General features: G+C 37.7%; 1 protein-coding gene across 2 annotated transcripts in view; it reads right to left on the reverse strand.

The window, feature by feature from the left end:
- grm4 (glutamate receptor, metabotropic 4) overlaps window positions 1-19,247 on the reverse strand; it is a 135,327-nt gene that overhangs the window by 29,798 nt on the left and 86,282 nt on the right. For both annotated transcript variants that reach the window (XM_056270561.1, XM_056270562.1), the window contains exons 6-8: window positions 10,916-11,116; window positions 3,720-3,856; window positions 1,889-2,824 (exon numbers count right to left, since the gene is read on the reverse strand). In XM_056270561.1, coding sequence (XP_056126536.1) covers window positions 1,889-2,824; window positions 3,720-3,856; window positions 10,916-11,116 — 1,274 coding nt within the window. The remainder of the gene's footprint in view (window positions 1-1,888; window positions 2,825-3,719; window positions 3,857-10,915; window positions 11,117-19,247) is intronic.

Genomic DNA, 19,247 nt, shown 5'->3' on the forward strand with positions numbered 1-19,247 from the left:
CTCCAGAAAGCCTCCAAAGACATTCATTATTCACTTTGACATAAGATGACAAACAACTGATGGAGCCGGCATGCTGATGAGGTGTCTGGCAGAAATCGTGTGACAAGTGCACAGGCAGAGAGATAAGGTAAATCACAGGCCAGGAGGAAGTGAGGCATTTAATTGCTCTAAAAAGACATGTCATCTCTGACTCGCCAGGCTTTATTGTGCTTGCCAGCCTGGATGATTGTGAGGTGCTCTTGTTTTGATATGTTAATTCCCCTCTGAAAACACTGTTTGTTGAGCACACAGTGGTGGGATTGTGTCATATGACGCATCCTTTATTTTCAATGCGAAGCTAATTGCTAAAACTTTTCCTTCAGTCCTGGGATGTACAGAGCAGAATCAACATCAAACTCTGATTACACCATGAGAGGATTGGTAGGCTTTGAGTGAAAAACACTTTCAAAATTTACCAGCATTTTACAAGATTCAGAATGTCACTGTGAATTCAAAGCATCATTTTCTATAACTATATTACTGTATAAAAATCATAGTGCGCCGCATTTAAACAAAATGAAAATAAACCAGAAGTAAAAAAAATATATATATATATTCATGCTGGGAAACTGAAAACCAGCAATACTGGAATGATCTGTATGATCTGATCAGGTCTATAGTAGATTTTGTGCTCATTTGCTCAAATAACAACTGGAATATCAGCCATAACATTGCAATTAGAATGTCAAAACCCATTTAAACAACTTCAATAGCACACTGAATTGCTATCTTTCGACATAAAACCAAGTTGTAAAATTTAAGCGAGCCATCATTCAAGTGCTCAAAGGAACATGACACATTTTTTAATTTGATAACTTAATTCCTTCATGTTTTTTTTTTTAACTCATCATAGCCATCGGACCGTAAAAAGTCTATTAGTTGCCAGGAATACTGTAAATTCATACTAAAACCTTTTATGGTTATTTAAAAAATATAAAAAGCAGATTCTGGGAAAAATAGAAGGGAAGAGAGACCATGCGAAACAGGGTTACGTCATGATTTTTTCTAAACAGCAGAAAGGTTATTTGTTTATTTTTGATTGGTGTAGGCACACACTAGTCTTAGGCAGCGTGCAATTACCAAAGTCAGTTCATACAATCTTATATCTGAATGAGTCATTTAAACAGTGGTTTAAAAGGCGCAGTGGGAAACTGAGTTTAAAGCAATAATGGCTCCCTACCAACAAGTATAACAATACTCATATTGCTGAAATTGCTTGTTCAAGGCTTTGCTAAGGGAGACACTAATTAAATAAAACTTAAATTGAAAAAGGAGAAAGCCCTTATCTTAAGCTTCAGAAACAGAAGGTCCCAGGTTTTCTAATTGAAATGAGTAATGCAGCCAATGCCAGGGTAGTTGCATATTAAATTCGGCCTCAAAACGAAGAGCAGAGCCTTTTTTGTTTGGTATTCTAAGTCAGTTGGTGCTTGTCAATTGATTACATCATCTACAAAAAGCTGACGCTCAATCTCCTTGCTATTTTCAAAGTCTCTTTTATCTTTGAGAGCAGTGCTGGATGGGCAAAAGATAGTGCCTTTGTTTTTTTTGTTTTTCCCAGCCACACATGTCCTTTTCAATATTCGAAGGAAACCACGTGAGACCTTCGCTGTAGCGCAAAACCTCATGATTCTCAATTTCTCTTTGAAATAAATTCTTTGTTTTACCGCTCTGCTTGATCTTAAGCCCAAATGAACATAGTCAATTTGTTCCTGCTGGTCTATTTTTTGCTGAAAATGGGCCGTGCTGAATGGCATGTTTTGTGGGAAGCTGAGGCGGTAAATGCTGTCATTACTTTAAAACGCTTGATTCGCAAGGTCTTGAGGAGTTGCGCTCACTCATCTACTCTTACCTTTTCCGTCGACTGCGATGTCCCGAAAAAAATGGGGATGAAAGCGAGCCAGATGATGCAGGTGGTGTACATGGTGAAGCCGATGGGCTTGGCCTCGTTGAAGGTCTCGGGCACACCTCTCGTCTTGATGGCGTACACGGTGCACGTCACCATCAGCAGCATGCTGTATCCCAGGAGGCAGATGAGCGATAAGTCTGATATGTCACACTTTAGAACTCCACGTGACATCTCTGGATTTACCGTGCGCTGGTCCTCATAGTCAATGAAAGCTTTAGAAGGGTCCACTGCGAACCAGATGCACACCCCTAGGAGCTGAACGGATATCAAGCTGAACGTGATTACCAACTGCGAAGCTGGGCTGATAAAGCGTGGCGCACTGACCGTCATTTTTCCCTGCTCGAAAATCCGATAAATCCGATTCGTTTTGGTGAGCAGCGCCGCATAGCTGATACTCATTCCGAGCCCTAGGAAAATTCGCCGCAGGGAACAGATCCCTACATCTGGGGTCGAGATCATCAAGAATGTGGTAGCGTAACACAAAAAGATTCCAGTAAGGAGGACGTAGCTGAGCTCACGTCCGGATGCCTTAACAATTGGCGTGTCATTGTAGCGAATGAAGGTGACCACCACAAAAAGGGTGGCCATGATGCCAACAATAGCGATCAGGACCGGTATAACGGCCCACGGTGAGCTCCACTCCAGCTTCACAATCGGGATGGGCTGGCAGCCTGTGTGATTCTTGTTTGGTCTTAAATCAAAGCGGCACATCTTGCAGGAGTAGAGGTCGGCCTGATACTGGTAACCATCGCAGCGCTCGCAGTGCCAGCAGCAGGAAATGCCCTTAACTATCTTCTTGCGCCACCCGGGTTTGCAGGGCAGACTGCAGATGGAAGGCGGCACCTGCTTCCCTCCACCTGGCCACTGCATCGTCCGTATCTAAATCACAAAAGCAAACACTATTTACCATTCATCTCGGCTAGAGACAGGAAACAATGTTTAACATCTCAAATGAGTCTTTTCATTTCCTCATCCACTGACTCATTAAATTAATTCTTGGGGATCTCAAAGGAGCAATTTTGAACTGTATTCCTCAAGGCTATACTTCAATCCTTATTCATAAGCGATGTGTGCGTCAAGTTCATCAAAAAGTGAAAACTCTATCATTGTTTGCTCATCCTTATGTCTTTCCAACACCATATGCTGTTTTTTTTTTTAGAGGAATTATTGTGCAGCTATTACTGTGCAGACATAAAACGACAGTTTAAAGTGATCAGGAGTTGTAAATCTCAAAAAAAAAAAATGTGCGCTATATTCTGAAGCCATGTTTGAGGACGACATCGAAATTTAAGACTTTATTTAATAATTATTATACTAATACTAACATCACTGACAGTAAAGTGTTATTTGTTCTCACATGCGTACAATTTGATGTGCCATTTTTAAATCCTGTGGGATAAACTTAGCCTCTATGTTAAGACTGTGACTTAAGATCTAGTTTGACCAACATGCAGATAGTTAGGGGTAATCAGTTTATGTGACCTTCAGAGAATAATAGCATTATTTTAGTCTGTCTTTCACAAAAAGCTATTCGGAAGACTGCACACACACTTTTAAAGTGTATGTTCTGTCCTGTTTGGAGCTTGAAAAAGCTATTGTCACTGTTTACTGTTGCTGTATGGCAACAGCTGATAAAGATTCTGAAAAAAATGTGTACTTTGGTGTTCCACAGGAGAATATAATAACAAAATACGGGTTTGGAACGGCATGAGAGTGAATAAACAAGGGGGGATTTTTTTTGTGTTTTTTTTTAAGTAATCTTGAATACGCTTACATTTAGGTAAAGTTGGTCAGTCCAGTGGCCGATGATTTTGTATTCAGCTGTTGTGTTCTTTATCTGGTACTGGTAGATATCGTAACGTCCTGGGGCATCTCCGTTCTCATTGAACTGCACCGGATTGCCAGCTATTCCTGAAGATGTGAGCAGAGAAATCTGATTAAAGAATCTTAAATCTGATCATGCAAAAAGTGTTCCAACACCATATACATTTTTTCACATAGTATTTTGTATTTGTATTTAAATACATTTTTCCACACAGTATTTTGCATTTTTATTTTAAATACATTTCCATGTATTTATGTCCATCTCTGCATATACCTTCACATTAATGAGCAACCGCTCATGTATGGACTTATCCAGGACAGTGTCCAAAATCCGTGAACGAAATTCAGCTGAGATTGATGGTGAGCAGGAAACTGCAATATGTTTAAGCTGCACTAAATGTGCTTACTGTCAATGTAATACAACTTTTGCAAAATACATAGATTTAGAGGCTTTTAATGCTATATATTCAACGCATTCTCACCCCAAGGCGTCACTAAAATGACAATTTTGACCATGCTTCAACATTCGACGCTTTAGGCACCCTTTTACATGACGCGATCCTAGGGCGTCATCTTACTGACGCTTTACCTAAGCGTCAGTTAGATGACGCGGGTAGGTTTAGGTCTGGGGTAGGGTTAGGATTAGATAGCGTCATCTAACTGACGTTAAAGGTAAAGCGTCAGTAAGATGACGCCCTAGGATCGCGTCATGTAACTGACGCTAAAGGGTGCCTAAAGCGTCGAATATTGAAGCATGGTCAAAATGATTCCCAAGGCGTCAGTTTCATGACGCCTAGGGATGAGAATGGGCTGATATATTACACTATAGTGAATAGCCATGAGCTTTTCAAAACCACTTATTTATAATATAACAATGAGCACTGTATCTAAAGGAGAAATAAAGAACCTCATTTAAACCCGAAACAGAAAGAAAAAAACACCTTGCATTACCACTGCTTAGTATAAAATGCATGGGCATATTTATTTGGCTCCGTATACACAAGCTGAAATTCCCTTTGCAGATATATAACCTCAAGTACATTGAGTGCAATTTCTATTTTGCCAGAGCAATAGCTTATGGAAGGAGGCAGGCGAGGAGGACAGGATAACAATGGTGCTGCATCCCATGATGCATTTTAGATTAGGTGCCTTATTCTGTGGAAAACCCTGCTGTCTCATGCTTTAAAGTTTTGGTTAAGCTATCTGTATTCCAAGCACCTGACCGTGTCCAACTGAATTCCCTGGACCCTGTGCAGCCGAAACTACCAAACAATACCACAAGAAACTGTGTTTTCACTACTCGTGTTTGGGTTATAACTATCATGAGGCACAATCCACTTGAAATTCTCACTGAAATCTAAAGGTGATTATCAGCAATGGTGGATTTCTGTTGATGAATATCCATTCTTTGTGCAGGCTTGGAAGCTGCGAGAGGCTTATTTCAAACTCTGATGAGTCAACCGCTATGGATTAAGGATTTAAGATTTTTTACAGCCATGCTTGGTGCCGGTGTCATGTGGTTGCAGGATAGACGAACCCAAAAGCAGACTGATTGCTCTACACACAATTTATTGAGGACAAAACAGAAAACAAAAACCCACGAGGGGGCAAAACAGGACAGATGGGGCAGTACAACTAGACTAAGACAGGAAATAAACTAGGACTTGATACTGACTGATAAAGACAAGATGAAGAAAACAAACAGCTACATAAACTCACAATTCTTAATACAATATTCAGACAAAGTACTCACAGGACTCTCACAAAGAATAACACGCACAGGTTGACAATGTACCGACACAGGACAGCAAACACAAGGGGATTAAAAAGGGAGACACTAATGACAAAGACAGGTGAAGCTGACTAGACAAGGACAGGTGAAACTGACTAGACAATAATGACGAGACGAGGATAACAAGGGGGCGGGGTAACATAACGAGACAACACAAGCACATGGCACAAAACACAAGACCATGTGCTTGCACACAAAACATGATTCTGTCATGATCCTGCCTCAAGACTAGAGAAAATCAAGGACACGAGGGCAGAATCATGACAGCCGGTGCAGCACACCATATAATGCAGACATATGTAAAGGATTATGAGAATTTCATAAGGACAAAATATTCATCAAAACATGAGAGTGCACATGAAATGACTGAGATTCCCACAGTAAACACTAAAGGCCAGATTTACTAAGTTTGCGGCAGCGCAAACCCTCTTTTGCCGTTAAAAAACTACTGCCAGGACTTACTAAAGACATGCAGTGAAAAATTAGTGCTTAAAAGGTGTGGACACGATTATTTTTGTGGCTGACCTTATTGAATATGCATTTGTAGGTGTTTCCCTTTTAGACGCAAAATTTATGGGAGGAGAGTATTTAAATGAATCATGCAAGGTGATTTACTAAGGTTTGCGCTAGTCAATTTACTGGTATTTGCGGCATTAATAACTGCCCAAGCAGCAACTTTCTAGTAGTATGATGGTGACACTGTAAAAATCTAGTTATTAAACATACAGAGCAAAACTAGCATTATTTTACGATTTTTCATCATGCAGTACAGGGTTCTGACTCTACCAGGAAGATGGCACTAAACAGTGAACTGTCCCAAGACATATATCCTTATTAGAGCCGTGAGTGTACTCCACGGCATCAAAGGGTTGAGTTGAGGTTTCATCTGAGGTTCATTTGATGAGACATTGTGCAGTACTTCAAACAATGGGATCAGGGAGAAACAAAGGTAGACTTCCACCTCCAGAGAGAAGGCTTACAACTCAGCCAAGAGATCATTCTCCAACCATGATAGATAGACAGATAGATATATAGATAGACAGATAGATAGATAGATCTACAGACAGACAGACAGACAGACAGATAGCTAGAACTACAGACAGACAGATACCGTATTTTCCGGACTATAAGTCGCTCCGGAGTATAAGTCGCATCAGCCCAAAAATGCGTCATGACGAGGAACAAAACATATATAAGTCGCACCGGACTATAAGTCGCATTTATTTAGAAATTTATTTAACAAAATCCAAGACCAAGAAAAAGTTATTTAAACAGACTTTAATTCATTAAAACAGAAGGCATTTAAGTTATTCAGCTACACACAATAGCACAAAGAACAACAGGCTGAATATGTGTCCGGTATGTTGTTAACGTAACACATCAACAGTATATTCATCTCCTTAGCAACTACCAAGGCGTGGAGACGCAACTGCACCGTTGACAAGCCTCTCCCGGCAGCGCGTTGTTCAAGCACCCATCTGTGGACTCGTTCCTCCAGCTCTGGCCATCTTGCTTTCAGCCCGCGATTAGCTTTCTTTGTTTTCTTCATTTCAGTTAGAGTAACCTCTGCTTTTCGCCAGTCCCTCACAAGTTTCTCATTCACTCCAAACGCTGCTCGATTACCGTTTTCGGCTGCATATTTTATTACCTGCAGTATGTAATCTGCAGAATATGATTTTCTTTTTGGGGGCATTTTGTTTGCGTTCAGTCTAATATTTCAGTTAATATCAGTTGTTTTCAGTTAATTTTTTCAGCGGTAAAACTAGCTGTAGTCTAGAGCGCTCTCTCGTGGCTGTAGATGGTAAAGTCACCCCCAATTTCGGCAAATGATGCATTCACGTCATACCACAAATACATCAAAAACTCGCAAATAATAATCTGGGGCCGTCAGCGATCCTGTGACGAGTAAATCTTGGTAATTTTGATATATAAGTCGCACCTGACTATAAGTCGCAGGACCAGCCAAGGTATGAAAAAAAGTGCGACTTATAGTCCGGAAAATACGGTAGATAGAGTTGCAGACAGACACTTGTTGAGCGCCAAAAAAAATAGCAGCCGCCTTTTACAGTTCCTCCTGAACCAAAACAAAGAGCTTATGCTGCGTTCATGCCATGCCGTAACCGTAATTACAAGATGGCAACCTGTGAGCTGTTCATGTCTTTAGACTGGGATTTATGTGTTTCTATGTCAATACTATAAACAGCGAAATGTATCTGCAGCAGTCAGTTGGTACAAGTAAGAGCTCTGTAAGGTGTTTATGTTCATTATTATTGTAATTATATGTGCTTTGAGATATGAGGTAATATAACGCCGTCTCTCGTCTCGTGACGCTTTGGAAACTCTGCTGTGTGTGTTCATGTGTTTTGAAGGAGTGGCGGCTTTGGAGAGCATTCTGAAGGGAGGGTGCGATCTTATCCTTTCAAAGCTAGCTTGCTATTGCTAGCCTGTCCGATATTGCCTACCCTACCTTTAATATAAAAAAAAATCCTTAGAAAATAATGTATTATATTATTTCCAGGACACAAAGTAAATTCAAAACAAACTTGTAAGATTCCTTTTAATGAAACTGAAAATTAAAGTGTTTTGTCGTTTTCTACCATCCATTAGCAGAACTCTAAAACCCATTTTGGCAGTAATGTATGTTGTTAAAAAAGACAATATGGAGGAAACCTGCAATTTGAGCTTTGGGAGCAAAGCCAGCAGTTTAAAGGCCATCACACTCAGTAGACTTACAAAGAAGAAACCATTCTGGACGAGAGTAAAGACTACATGGACAGAAGAGTGATGGGGCCGCCTCGTTTAATCTCAGGCTATTGAAGTCTCTAACTAACCTCACACAAAGTCGATTCAAGAGAGGAGGACGGGGTTATGTGTGGAAAGTAGCGCTGGAAACAAGCAATGCCGGGTTACTAGACAGTTTTGTGAGATTTGAGACCTGCTGTGTGTAGCCAAAGCTGTTTCAAACGCAAAACTGTCCCTCTCATCAAGCCCATGGTTACATGGCAAACAAATGTCTGCCAGCTCAGCTGCTGCTAACGTCTGCCATGGCCACTTCTGAACTGGCAGGAGAAGTGTTGCAAACTGATTGCATTCTGAACACTCTTATAATTATCAACATATCTGTTCATTAACAGTAATAGGATGACACGGAGTAATACAAAAGCTGTTGATTTGCTGTAAATAGGGTTAGAAGTGTAAGATATATAGAAGTGCTTGTAGAGCCTCTTTCAACTCAAGAATAACATTAGCATAATTCTAACATAACTGAACATTAAACACTATTTTTCAAGTCTCCCCCTTTTCTCATCTTGCACAAAAACCCATAAAATAACACGTAATTTAAACATTTTTACTCTCCTCATTAAGACCCAAGCAAAGCTGCTAGAAACTACATTTCCAGAAAAAAACATTTTCGAGTAGGCTACTTGGTTGGTTCACATTCGCCCTAAATAATTTAATCAAGTAGCTTACACATTTTAGAGAATTACTTTAATCGAAAGCAAAGAAATCAAGTTTAGCAGAGAAACAATTTTGTTGCGTAGATCACAGATAATATAACAAATTGAACAAGTAAATTCGAAATCCATGAAATCCATGTACATTTCTTCTAACTTCAGCTTTTAAGTGTCAATTTCTGATGAAAATGATTTCGACAGTGAATTTTACGTCCCACAATATATACAAATTACATTTATTTAATGCTGCAAACAGTTTTACCTTTTTGTTATTAAAATAGAAGTTTATTTCTCTTAAAAAGAGCCACTAATATTTATATACACATTACCGTTCAAAAGTTTGGTGTTAATAAGATTTAAAAAAAAAAAAAAATAATACTTCTATTCAGCCAGGACGCATTAAACAAAAGTGACAGTAAATACTTTTAACAGACATTATAATAAAAATGTTTGTTTCAAATAAATGCCGTTCTTGTGAACTTTCTATTCATCAGAACCCTTATTATTATATCACGGTTTCCACAAAAACATTAAGCAACTGTTTTCAATGGAAGAAATGTTACTTAAGCAACAAATCAGCATATTAGAATGATTTCTGAAGGATCATGTGACACTGAAAAGTGTCATAAATAATCGCTGCTAAAAAAAAATCAGCTTTCATCACAGAAATAAATTACATTTGATAAGATATTAAAATACAAACAATTGGTGAGTATAAGAGACTTCTTTCAAAAACATATACAAATATTAGCAAACCCCAATCTTTTCAAACAGTAGTGTATACAGTTCATTTTGAAAGGAAAAAGCTACTCACTGGATTTTCCAAATTTCCGAGGTTTAGCAATCTTTTAAAGAACCATAACTTTTGATGCACTGCTTTATGTAAAAATGGACATAATAAGCTAGATATCAAAGCTAAAGCAATCAGACCTTGAAAACAACATACCTGAATAAATGTGAACAGCACAAAATTGCCGTCACAGATTACCGGCTTCGTTCGACCACTGAGTATAATTAATTAAAACATCAGTTCTTAACTGGTTCCCGAAGAACTCCCCAATCAAGTGTTTATATTCTGAGCTAACATCCAACTACCGCGGTAATTGTCAGGCACTTCATTAATTCAATTAGATCTGCATGTTTTCTGCTGGAAAAACGTTATGGCCTATTTAAAAGCAGACGCTATTGACTCAGTAAAAAGCTCAGTAGAGAATCATTCAATCAAATGCACTAATGATTGAAGGGCACTTGGTCAGAGAAACATGTGACCGATCAATTTGCATAACAGTTGACCCAGTTGAATTTCTTTTCTTCTTTCTTTTAAATGACCCCCGAAAGTCATATTCTATTAGCCGGTTACACTTCAGAACTGTAGGCCACATCATCATGGTCCTCTGAGTAATTGTGAATACTCAGTAAATTAATTAGTCATACTGCCATTGATAGTCCAGGAAGAACATGTCCAAAGGGTGTTGTGAGCCCACTGCAAACTGCTTTAATTAACACATACATGGCTCTGGAGGAACCTTGGCTTGGGTACGCTAAGCACATTTCAAAATACTTTTCTGGGGAGCAGTCTGCCCTTCCTCAGGGCTTCTGTTGTTTCTCACAACTCTAATCCATTACAGCAGCTAATCTTTGTAAAACCAATTGTTGACAATTTATAACCAGGGTGGGGCTTTAGAAAAAAGGATTTTGGACAGCTTTCAAAAACGTCTCCTGGGAGAGAGTCGTTTTAAAATTGTTGTGCTGTCATGAAGAAACTTTAATTCACCGACAGAGGGATAATTATGCAAAAATCCCTTTTCTTAAGCACCCATAAACAGATGTTTGCTCTGTGCTGGTAGGTCTGTGGAAGGACAAACAGAAGAGCGGTAATGCAGAAGGTAAACCGTTTACCTGAAATCTTGACAGCGCGGATGTACTTTAGCAGGAGGGTTCCATCAACAGGGTCCATTTTGGAGCAGAGTCCCACCTTGCCAGGGCACAGGTCTTTGTGCATGTTGTGGAGGGCGTGCGCCATTGCGTACACTGCGTCAATCACGAACATCACCTTTCCTTCTTGCTCATAGGACGAGTCTTTTCCGATCCGCTCTTGATCTGACAGATGAAAGAAAACGTTTGCATGAACTGAAGTGTCATTAGATTTTGACTGAATTGTCACACTTACTCTAGTCTAGGAGAGCACTGGAAGCGGCTGATGTTGCACAGCTTGATGCTTTCTATACTGAGTTACTTGCCACCTCACAATCTCACTGTTAAACCAGCTGTGAGCTTGAGGCAAGGCTTTTGGTGAATCTCTGAATTTATTTTATTTATATTAGGGCTGTCAAACGATTAATCGCATCCAAAATAAAAGTTTGTGTTTACATAATATATGTGTGTGTACTGTGTATAATTATTTTTAATACATAAATACCCACACATGCATGTGTATTTAAGAAATATTTGCATGTATATACTGTATATAGACTGAATGTAGCCTATATATAATGTATATTTTATATAAATATAAACATTTTATATTATATAAATAACATATTTTTCTTAAATATATACATGTGTGCATTTATATACAAAATAATTATACACAGTACACACACATATATTATGTAAACACAAACTTTTATTTTGGATGCGATTAATTGTGATTAATCGTTTGACAGCCCTAATTTATATATATATATATATATATATATATATATATATATATATATATATTAGTAGTTCTAATGTGATGCAATCAAACTATTTAAACTGTTCCTTCCTCAAGATTGCATTTTAGTTCTGAGCCAAACACAAATGTGTCTTATTTTATGAAATCTTTACAAATTAACTGAAGTTTTAAGCAAACAGCTTTTGAGGACAAGAAGAACATACTTGTAATATTTACCAACTGATAAAGACAATTCAATATATAATAATTTCGAGCGCATTGCTTCTTTAACAAGCATTGTGTACAGTGGTGTTACAGTTTTATCAAGGGTAAATCTTTACACATCAAATTAATCAGCTTGCCAGCAACAACAACATTTCCAGAATGCATTCAGGAAATGTTTTGTTTCAGTTGCATGAAAGTAAAAAAAAAAAAAAAAGAAAGAAGAAAAAATGAACAATGTACATTGAAAGTGAATGCTCCTACATAAATGAATGCAGATGGTTAAGAACAAACAGTAAGCAATTTCTTGATCAATGACAAAACCTGGTTCTTAAACACATGGGACGTAATTCTGCCAAAAAGTAGCGCACATTTCCATTAAGGTAGCAGCTCAGTGTTCTATCATCCTATCAAATAGATAATGGACACATATGGAATTGTAGTAAGACTTATATCCGGAGCTATAAAACCGTTACAGGGATGTAAGAATGATCTGAAAAAGGCACATTATAAATCTCATCAAGCTCTCTTCACAAGTGTGACAATTTTAAATGCCTAGTTGCTACGGATACACTAATTTGAGATGCCATTAGAATATGTAAAGAAGCATCATTCTAGCATTTTTGTCATAAATGTTTCATAATTAGGCCTAAAACGTTGTGACAATTATGATATAATAAAAAAATTTATATTCAGGCACAGCTTGGGTCATGAATATTAATTATGTGATTCACTGAAAGGCGTATATTTTTTTCCAATTTTTTTTACAGTGCATATACTGATATATTAATTCAATTAATTAATCTGCATACTTAAAAAAAATGGCATCCCTATTTAAAACAAAGTTAAATAATATATATATTTTTAAAAGTTAAATAATAAAAAAAAAATAAAAAAAAAATAAAAAGGAGGGGCAACCAGTTGACTTCTTACAGTACTGTACAGTTGTATGTGTAAAAGGTTGTATTTGAAATCATTTCTACAGGGCTTGTTAAATAGTATTTAAATAGAAAGGGGAAGAAAATAATCAAATATACAATATGCCACGAGTTGTCATCTCACATGTTCAGTTATCCAAGTCCCGTATATCTTGCTCTTTATGCCACGTTTAAATGAAAGAGGTCTGGTAACACACGAGGGTGGAATAATAGACATGGAGAGAGCAAGCAAGATTAATTATCTCTCAGCGCTCATATAATCATGCCAGACAGCTGTATATTCATTAGAGCTGGAGTTGCTCAGCATGTTTTTTTTTTTTGTGTAAGGTCTTAATTGCAAAGGAGCTGTTTCAATTATGACCCTGCCAGAACAAACCGGAGAGATAGCTGTCAGATGTCAGGTTGGCAGATTGCAGGGTACACTCTTTAGAATAAAGCCTGTGACATTGTCATTTTGAGCTAATGCCAGCGTTTACAGTACTTTTACAATATTTCAAACTGCAAAAACTGAAAGAACAATCATTACTCCATACAATAGGATTCCTTTCAGGTTAATGCCGCTTAGTGCAGTATTTTATTGTTGTTTGAAATTTCAAAAGGCTGGTTTCCTCTTTTACTCAATACTCTTTGCATGTTCGCCCAAGACAAACCCATCCATATCCCTTCTCTTCCTACATTTGCAAACCTTTTCTTATCTAAACAAAGCCAGAGTGTTTTTTTCAACAAAAAAAAAAAAAATTCTAGAAGCTGCTGTTAGTAAAGAAATGTCTGTCCTATTCTTCTAGGGTTTCTAATCACCAGCACTTCAGCTTTGCCTTAAACAGAAAGCCAAAGGCAATTTAACATCCTCGACAGTCCCTTTGCATCTTGAAAACCCTAAATTAAAGAGGCAGGTTTTGCTTGTGTAATTGTTCACCACAAGCATAACTATTTGGGGGGTGGGGGGGGGGGGGGGGGTTGGGCATGTTCGACTTCCGCCGTGGAAAAAATCCATTGTAAATCTTTCACACTGGGGGAGGACGGCTAGCCCACACACTTCTTAATGCTCTTCGTACGCAAACACACAAACGCATTAGCACTCTCTCTGGCAGACGAACACACCCATTCATGGCGTTTGTGTGCACACAAAAATCCTTCAAATGTGACAAGTTACAAGTTAACTCCTCATCTGAGCACATTCACATACACTACTGTACAACTTGGTAACATTATTTATTAACATGCACTGATTTGCTGAAAAACATTGTTTTATTTAATATATTTTTATCAAATAATTCAAACACTAAGTACTGTGACAACACTGAAACATAAAGATAAAAATAAAACGTAGAACTTCTATTAGAACATAAAAATCGCAGAAAATAAAATACAATTTATTTAATTAATCAATAAATAAAAAAATAATAATAATTGCTAATAAATAATATAATTAATAAATACCATTTAAAATTAATAAAATATTTATATTTCATCTTCATATGGGGCATTTCTTTTCACCAAATAATATGATTAATTCAATTAAATTCATTGCATACTTAATGCATTTTGATCCCATTTAAAAAAATAATTCATAGAGATCAAATAAATAAATAAATGCATGAAAATAATTCAAAATGAAATTTGATTTTAAAAATGGTTTTATCTTCATTTGGGGCATTTTCTCACAGAATATTGATACAAATGATTCAATTGATTGGCATCAAAAAAATTAACAAAGCAGAGCGAAACAAAACCCTTTAAACACAAAATCTACAAATCCGACAGTTACGAGTACCAACTCCTCATCCTAGATTCTAAACACATCCACGATTGCTATAGAGCCGGCCGCCGTTCGAGGAATCCTTTGCAATTAAGGGAGGCATCTCAGAGAGTTTGTCGGGGGCTGAAAGGTGGCCGTGACAGAGTAGCACGCTCATAACCTTCCGTACCTCTCGCTGCTCCGGGGCTTTAAAGACACTAGATGTCCTGCTCTGAGGGCTCATGCTCTCACTGGGAATAATGGCTCTGACTCTCCCCATTTGCCAGAAAAACCTCCAGAGTATTTTGTCTCACTTAAGTCTCTTGTTTGTGGTTTCGGACGAGTGAATTTTTTCTCAAAGGATTTTGTGGAAACTCTGCTGTAGCCTTAACCTCAGCAACGGTAAAAAAAAAAAAAAAAATCTTGATACAAAGTGCTTTTGATTCAGACACAATGTGAGCGGTCTATAGAAATGGTTGTGGTGTGCGCCTTACTCAAGGAGTGCAGTCTCTGAATGCACTTACTGTATAAAAGCAATCCATTAACTTCCGACGAATGAATTAAAATATTCAGCATGGAGATAGCTGCTATTATTGATTCAAAGGACAGAATGACTGCTTTAGATGTTGCATACATTAGTTTTGGATCTCGGACCTCAAAAATCCCTCCAGCAATCAAAGAAAGAGGGTAATTATTTCTGCCCTTTCAAAAATAATTCAGGTAATATTTTGTTGAGGCTTCAGGCTTTTTGTCTAAGGTCCAGACAATCTAAATATTAATAGTACATTTACATATATGTAGAAAAAAACTTTTCTTCAACAGTCTGTTTAAATGTTTGTTTTACATTGTAAGTCATTCTTTAACTTTTATGCCAACCGTTACACTTACTACTCAAAGGCACATTTTTGATGACTCATATATTGCTCTTCGTAAGGATTTACAAGCCCACCTCTATAATCCATACACAACATTTAGGTGGGATGGTGATAATAGATGGAATCTGCCTCACCTCTGCATTTATCAGTCATCTCTTCTGGATGAAAGATAGGTCGTTTTGATCCACGCTCCCATCCTAAGCATTTAAGACATATGATGTCTCCTCCACCACGCCTGAGGGAGGTTTTGTTGGGAACCAAAGAACCTTATTAAAGCTTGGCAATCCAGATCCCATGGATCGCCCCTAGGAGACATCCTTCAACACTTTTTGAATACAAAGATGGGCGTCTTGTGTTTCATCTTTGCTTTAGAAATAGCCCTATAGTGGGAACCATATATTTATTTCTTAAAGATAAGCAGATGCAACAAATGTTTGGTCTCAACTTAATTTCACTGCAAGCAATTCACTAAAACCTCAACAATACTTTACTCAATCCAGTGGTTTTCAAACATTTCTATGTCAAGTTCCCAAGAAGATGAAGCTAAATACAGGAGTAAATGGGGTCTAAAACGGTTTGAGTTTGACCACTTTCGACCACTTTCCAGTCGAAAACGCATTTGACCGGATTGCTTTCGTAGTGTAAAAGCTCATGTGGTCAAATGTGTTGATCAGCCACAGAAGACCTACTCTCCGCCTACTGACTTAATGCATGACAATTATGAGAAGCACGCTAGCCAGACGGGATTAAACTTTGTCGGCTGAAGACCCAAGTTTGGTTTGAAGATGAACAATGTACCAAGCACAATGTTCTTTCACCATTCCTGATTTCTAACACGCACTTGATATTTCGGCCTTGCGGCTGTCAGAGCAGAAACGAAAGCTGCTGTTCTCTGTGTGTTTTTCTGTTATCTCCGGGCACGTTCATATGTAAATTGCGAGAGCTTATTTTGCCCATTAGATCGAAAGGTCTGCAAAAACCCTATACATTTACCATCCATACATTGACCCTCCACTTGAAGCAATCAGGACAGAAGTGGTTGAAAGTGGACAAAAGATATGGATTCAAATACAGGTGTAAATGGATATGTCTCTCCCTTGTGATCTGATCGACCAAAACACATCTTAATACCAGGTGTAAACAGGGCCAAACTTGCCTTACAATCCCCATTGAGTATAAGTTGCAAGGAAGGAGAGATGCAAACAATGTGCTGAGTGCTGAGGTTGTGTTCACGGGTACATGCAAAATTAGCTTTGCTGTATATTGCTTTGCTCAAAAAGCAATTAATGTGAAAATGTTTGTGGAATGACCACTCTTTTCTTAGTTTTGCTTCCTGCCAACACTATACATCTCAGTGTGGTGGAAAAAAGTTACATATTCTTCACCAGTAGTTAACTGCAGGAGATTCACTTGGGTAACACAAGTTTCTGTGCTAGGTTTGTGTGCTTCCTCTACAGGACAGGTGGTGTTACAATGGCAAATTTTGCACACACACACATATGTTTTTCAGATTCATAAACCCATTCTCACATACTCTTGGACCTGCTAATCTAAATTAGCAGAACATTGCGAATGCAAGCTTACAACAGCTTATTATGAAGAGCCTCATCTGCATTCAATTTCCATATACACACTGCGATCCAGAGAGGTAGTAGTAACATATTTAACTTAATTTATAGAGTTAAGAATGTTTAGATATTTTTGCTGAAAATGAAACAAAGACTCTGATTAAGACAAGTATCGCTGCATAGTAAGTGGACCGATGAAAGAATTTGCTCAACATTTTCTTAAACACTGCTTGAGTGTTTGAAATTATGTGGCACAGGGCTGCACGATTCAGCAGATCTGTGTGCATCTTTACAGCGGCATCATACTTACATCCATGAATACCAATGATCAAACTGATCCAGACAGCTGACAAAAGATGTTTCCGCAGAACAACGGTCCATTCGACTCCTGAACTAACAACTCTCTTTCAAGCTAAGTGTGCATTATACATTGATGTTTATTTTAAATAATCGTTTGGTTTGTTTTTTGAACTGAGAACGCAATTTATGCAATTTATCTTTGCATTTTATAGCTTATTTTTTATTTTATAATTCCTGGATGACTGCATCTGATTTGAGTGCTTAACTCTATACATACATTTATAAAAACTACTTTCTGAGGCCCATTTTGTGGGAAATATTTGGGCCACTACACCATATATATTCTGTAACAATGAATTGAGATGCTTACACTGGAACTGCTTTTTCTGGTCATTTGGCAAAATAAAAAAAACATGGATCAAATTAAACCTTTTTGCCAGCAGCAACATTTCCCTCCAACATTTATACCTTTTGAAACTAGTTAAATGAGGCATTTTGTGTACAATCAATACTCAGGCTAATATTTATTTATCAGCATCAGTCAATCCGATGCTACTTGGCTACAATGTGCATGTAGATAATTACTGACTATCTGGATACATATTAAACACAAAAAAATTGGCAAGAATAAGAATGGTGCTATGCAATTTGATTAAGCCGCTTAGTAGCCTGTAGCAACTAGATTAGTGGTTCTCAACCAGTTCTGTTTTAGGACCCAAGTGAAGCACCAAAATGGAACCCAAATTGTAAAAAATAAAATGTTCTTTAAAAAATGCATTGGTACTTTATAAGTTGCTACGCTTATTTATTATCCAATCCTATCAATACACGACTATTTGACTATTTTTGGGTCACTACCCCACCGGAAACACTGAGTATAAGCTACAAAATGGACTCAAAAGTCAGGCTGCACGTCACCCCTACTCAAGAGAGCAGTGAAATCATGTAACTACAGCAAACAGATGTCAACAAGCTAAAGTTTGTCCTCCCATCCTCTGATATCACAGAGATCCATCTCAACATGTGCAATCCATAATCACAAGCTGCTCCCTGCATGGAAAATTTCCTGTATGTTCAACCCTGATAAAAGCAGAGCCGAGTGCTACAAACAGAGAAAGACAGAGAGCGAGAGATAGAGAATGGGAAGGAGGTAGAGAGGAGGAGAGGCAGAGAGAGCTGAACGCTGAGATATCCAGCCTTTTAATCCGACAGTAACCAGAGGGCTTTTGTGAGGGCTGGAAAATCGCAGCATTGATGTAGAGCACTCTTCTATCTCTGGCTGCTGGATCTTCGATAAGCGTGGGGGTCAACACAGTCTTTATATTCAAGCATTGCATTCTCTCTGATAAAACAGCAATGCCATACATTTCTGTACTCATTAACTTGCTATCGAATGCATTATCTAAATTAAATTCAACATGATGCATACATGTGCTTTTGTACTAAATCTAACACACACTACCATACAAAAATTTGGGGTTGGTAAGGTTGTTTTAATGGTTTTGAAAGAAGTGATCCATTGCTCTGGTCTTCAGTGTCACATGATCCTTCATAAATCATTCTTATATGCTGATTTGCTGCTCTATAAACATTTTTTATTATCATCAATATTAAAAATAGTTGTGCTGCTTTAATTTTTTGTGGAAACCAATTTTTTTTAAGGATTCTTTGACAAATTGAAAGTTCAAAAGAAAAAAAAAAATGAATATGGTACATGTCTTCACTGCAGTTTTGATCAATTTAATTTGTCCTTTCTTAATGAAAGTATTAAAAAAAATCTTACTGACCCCTAAAAATGCCATTTTAAGCTTTTTAAATCAATACACCAATAAAGTCATTTGATTTTGGGGTTGGATCTTGATGTCAAAACTATACCACAGTCAGATAGGCGGTGCACACTGGGACTCATTCGTGAAACATGAACCAAACAATTT

The sequence above is a fragment of the Rhinichthys klamathensis genome, unplaced genomic scaffold, assembly GCF_029890125.1.
Source record: "Rhinichthys klamathensis goyatoka isolate OS25496 unplaced genomic scaffold, OSU_Roscu_1.1 h1tg000303l_1, whole genome shotgun sequence".
In the NCBI taxonomy this organism is placed as follows: domain Eukaryota; kingdom Metazoa; phylum Chordata; class Actinopteri; order Cypriniformes; family Leuciscidae; genus Rhinichthys; species Rhinichthys klamathensis.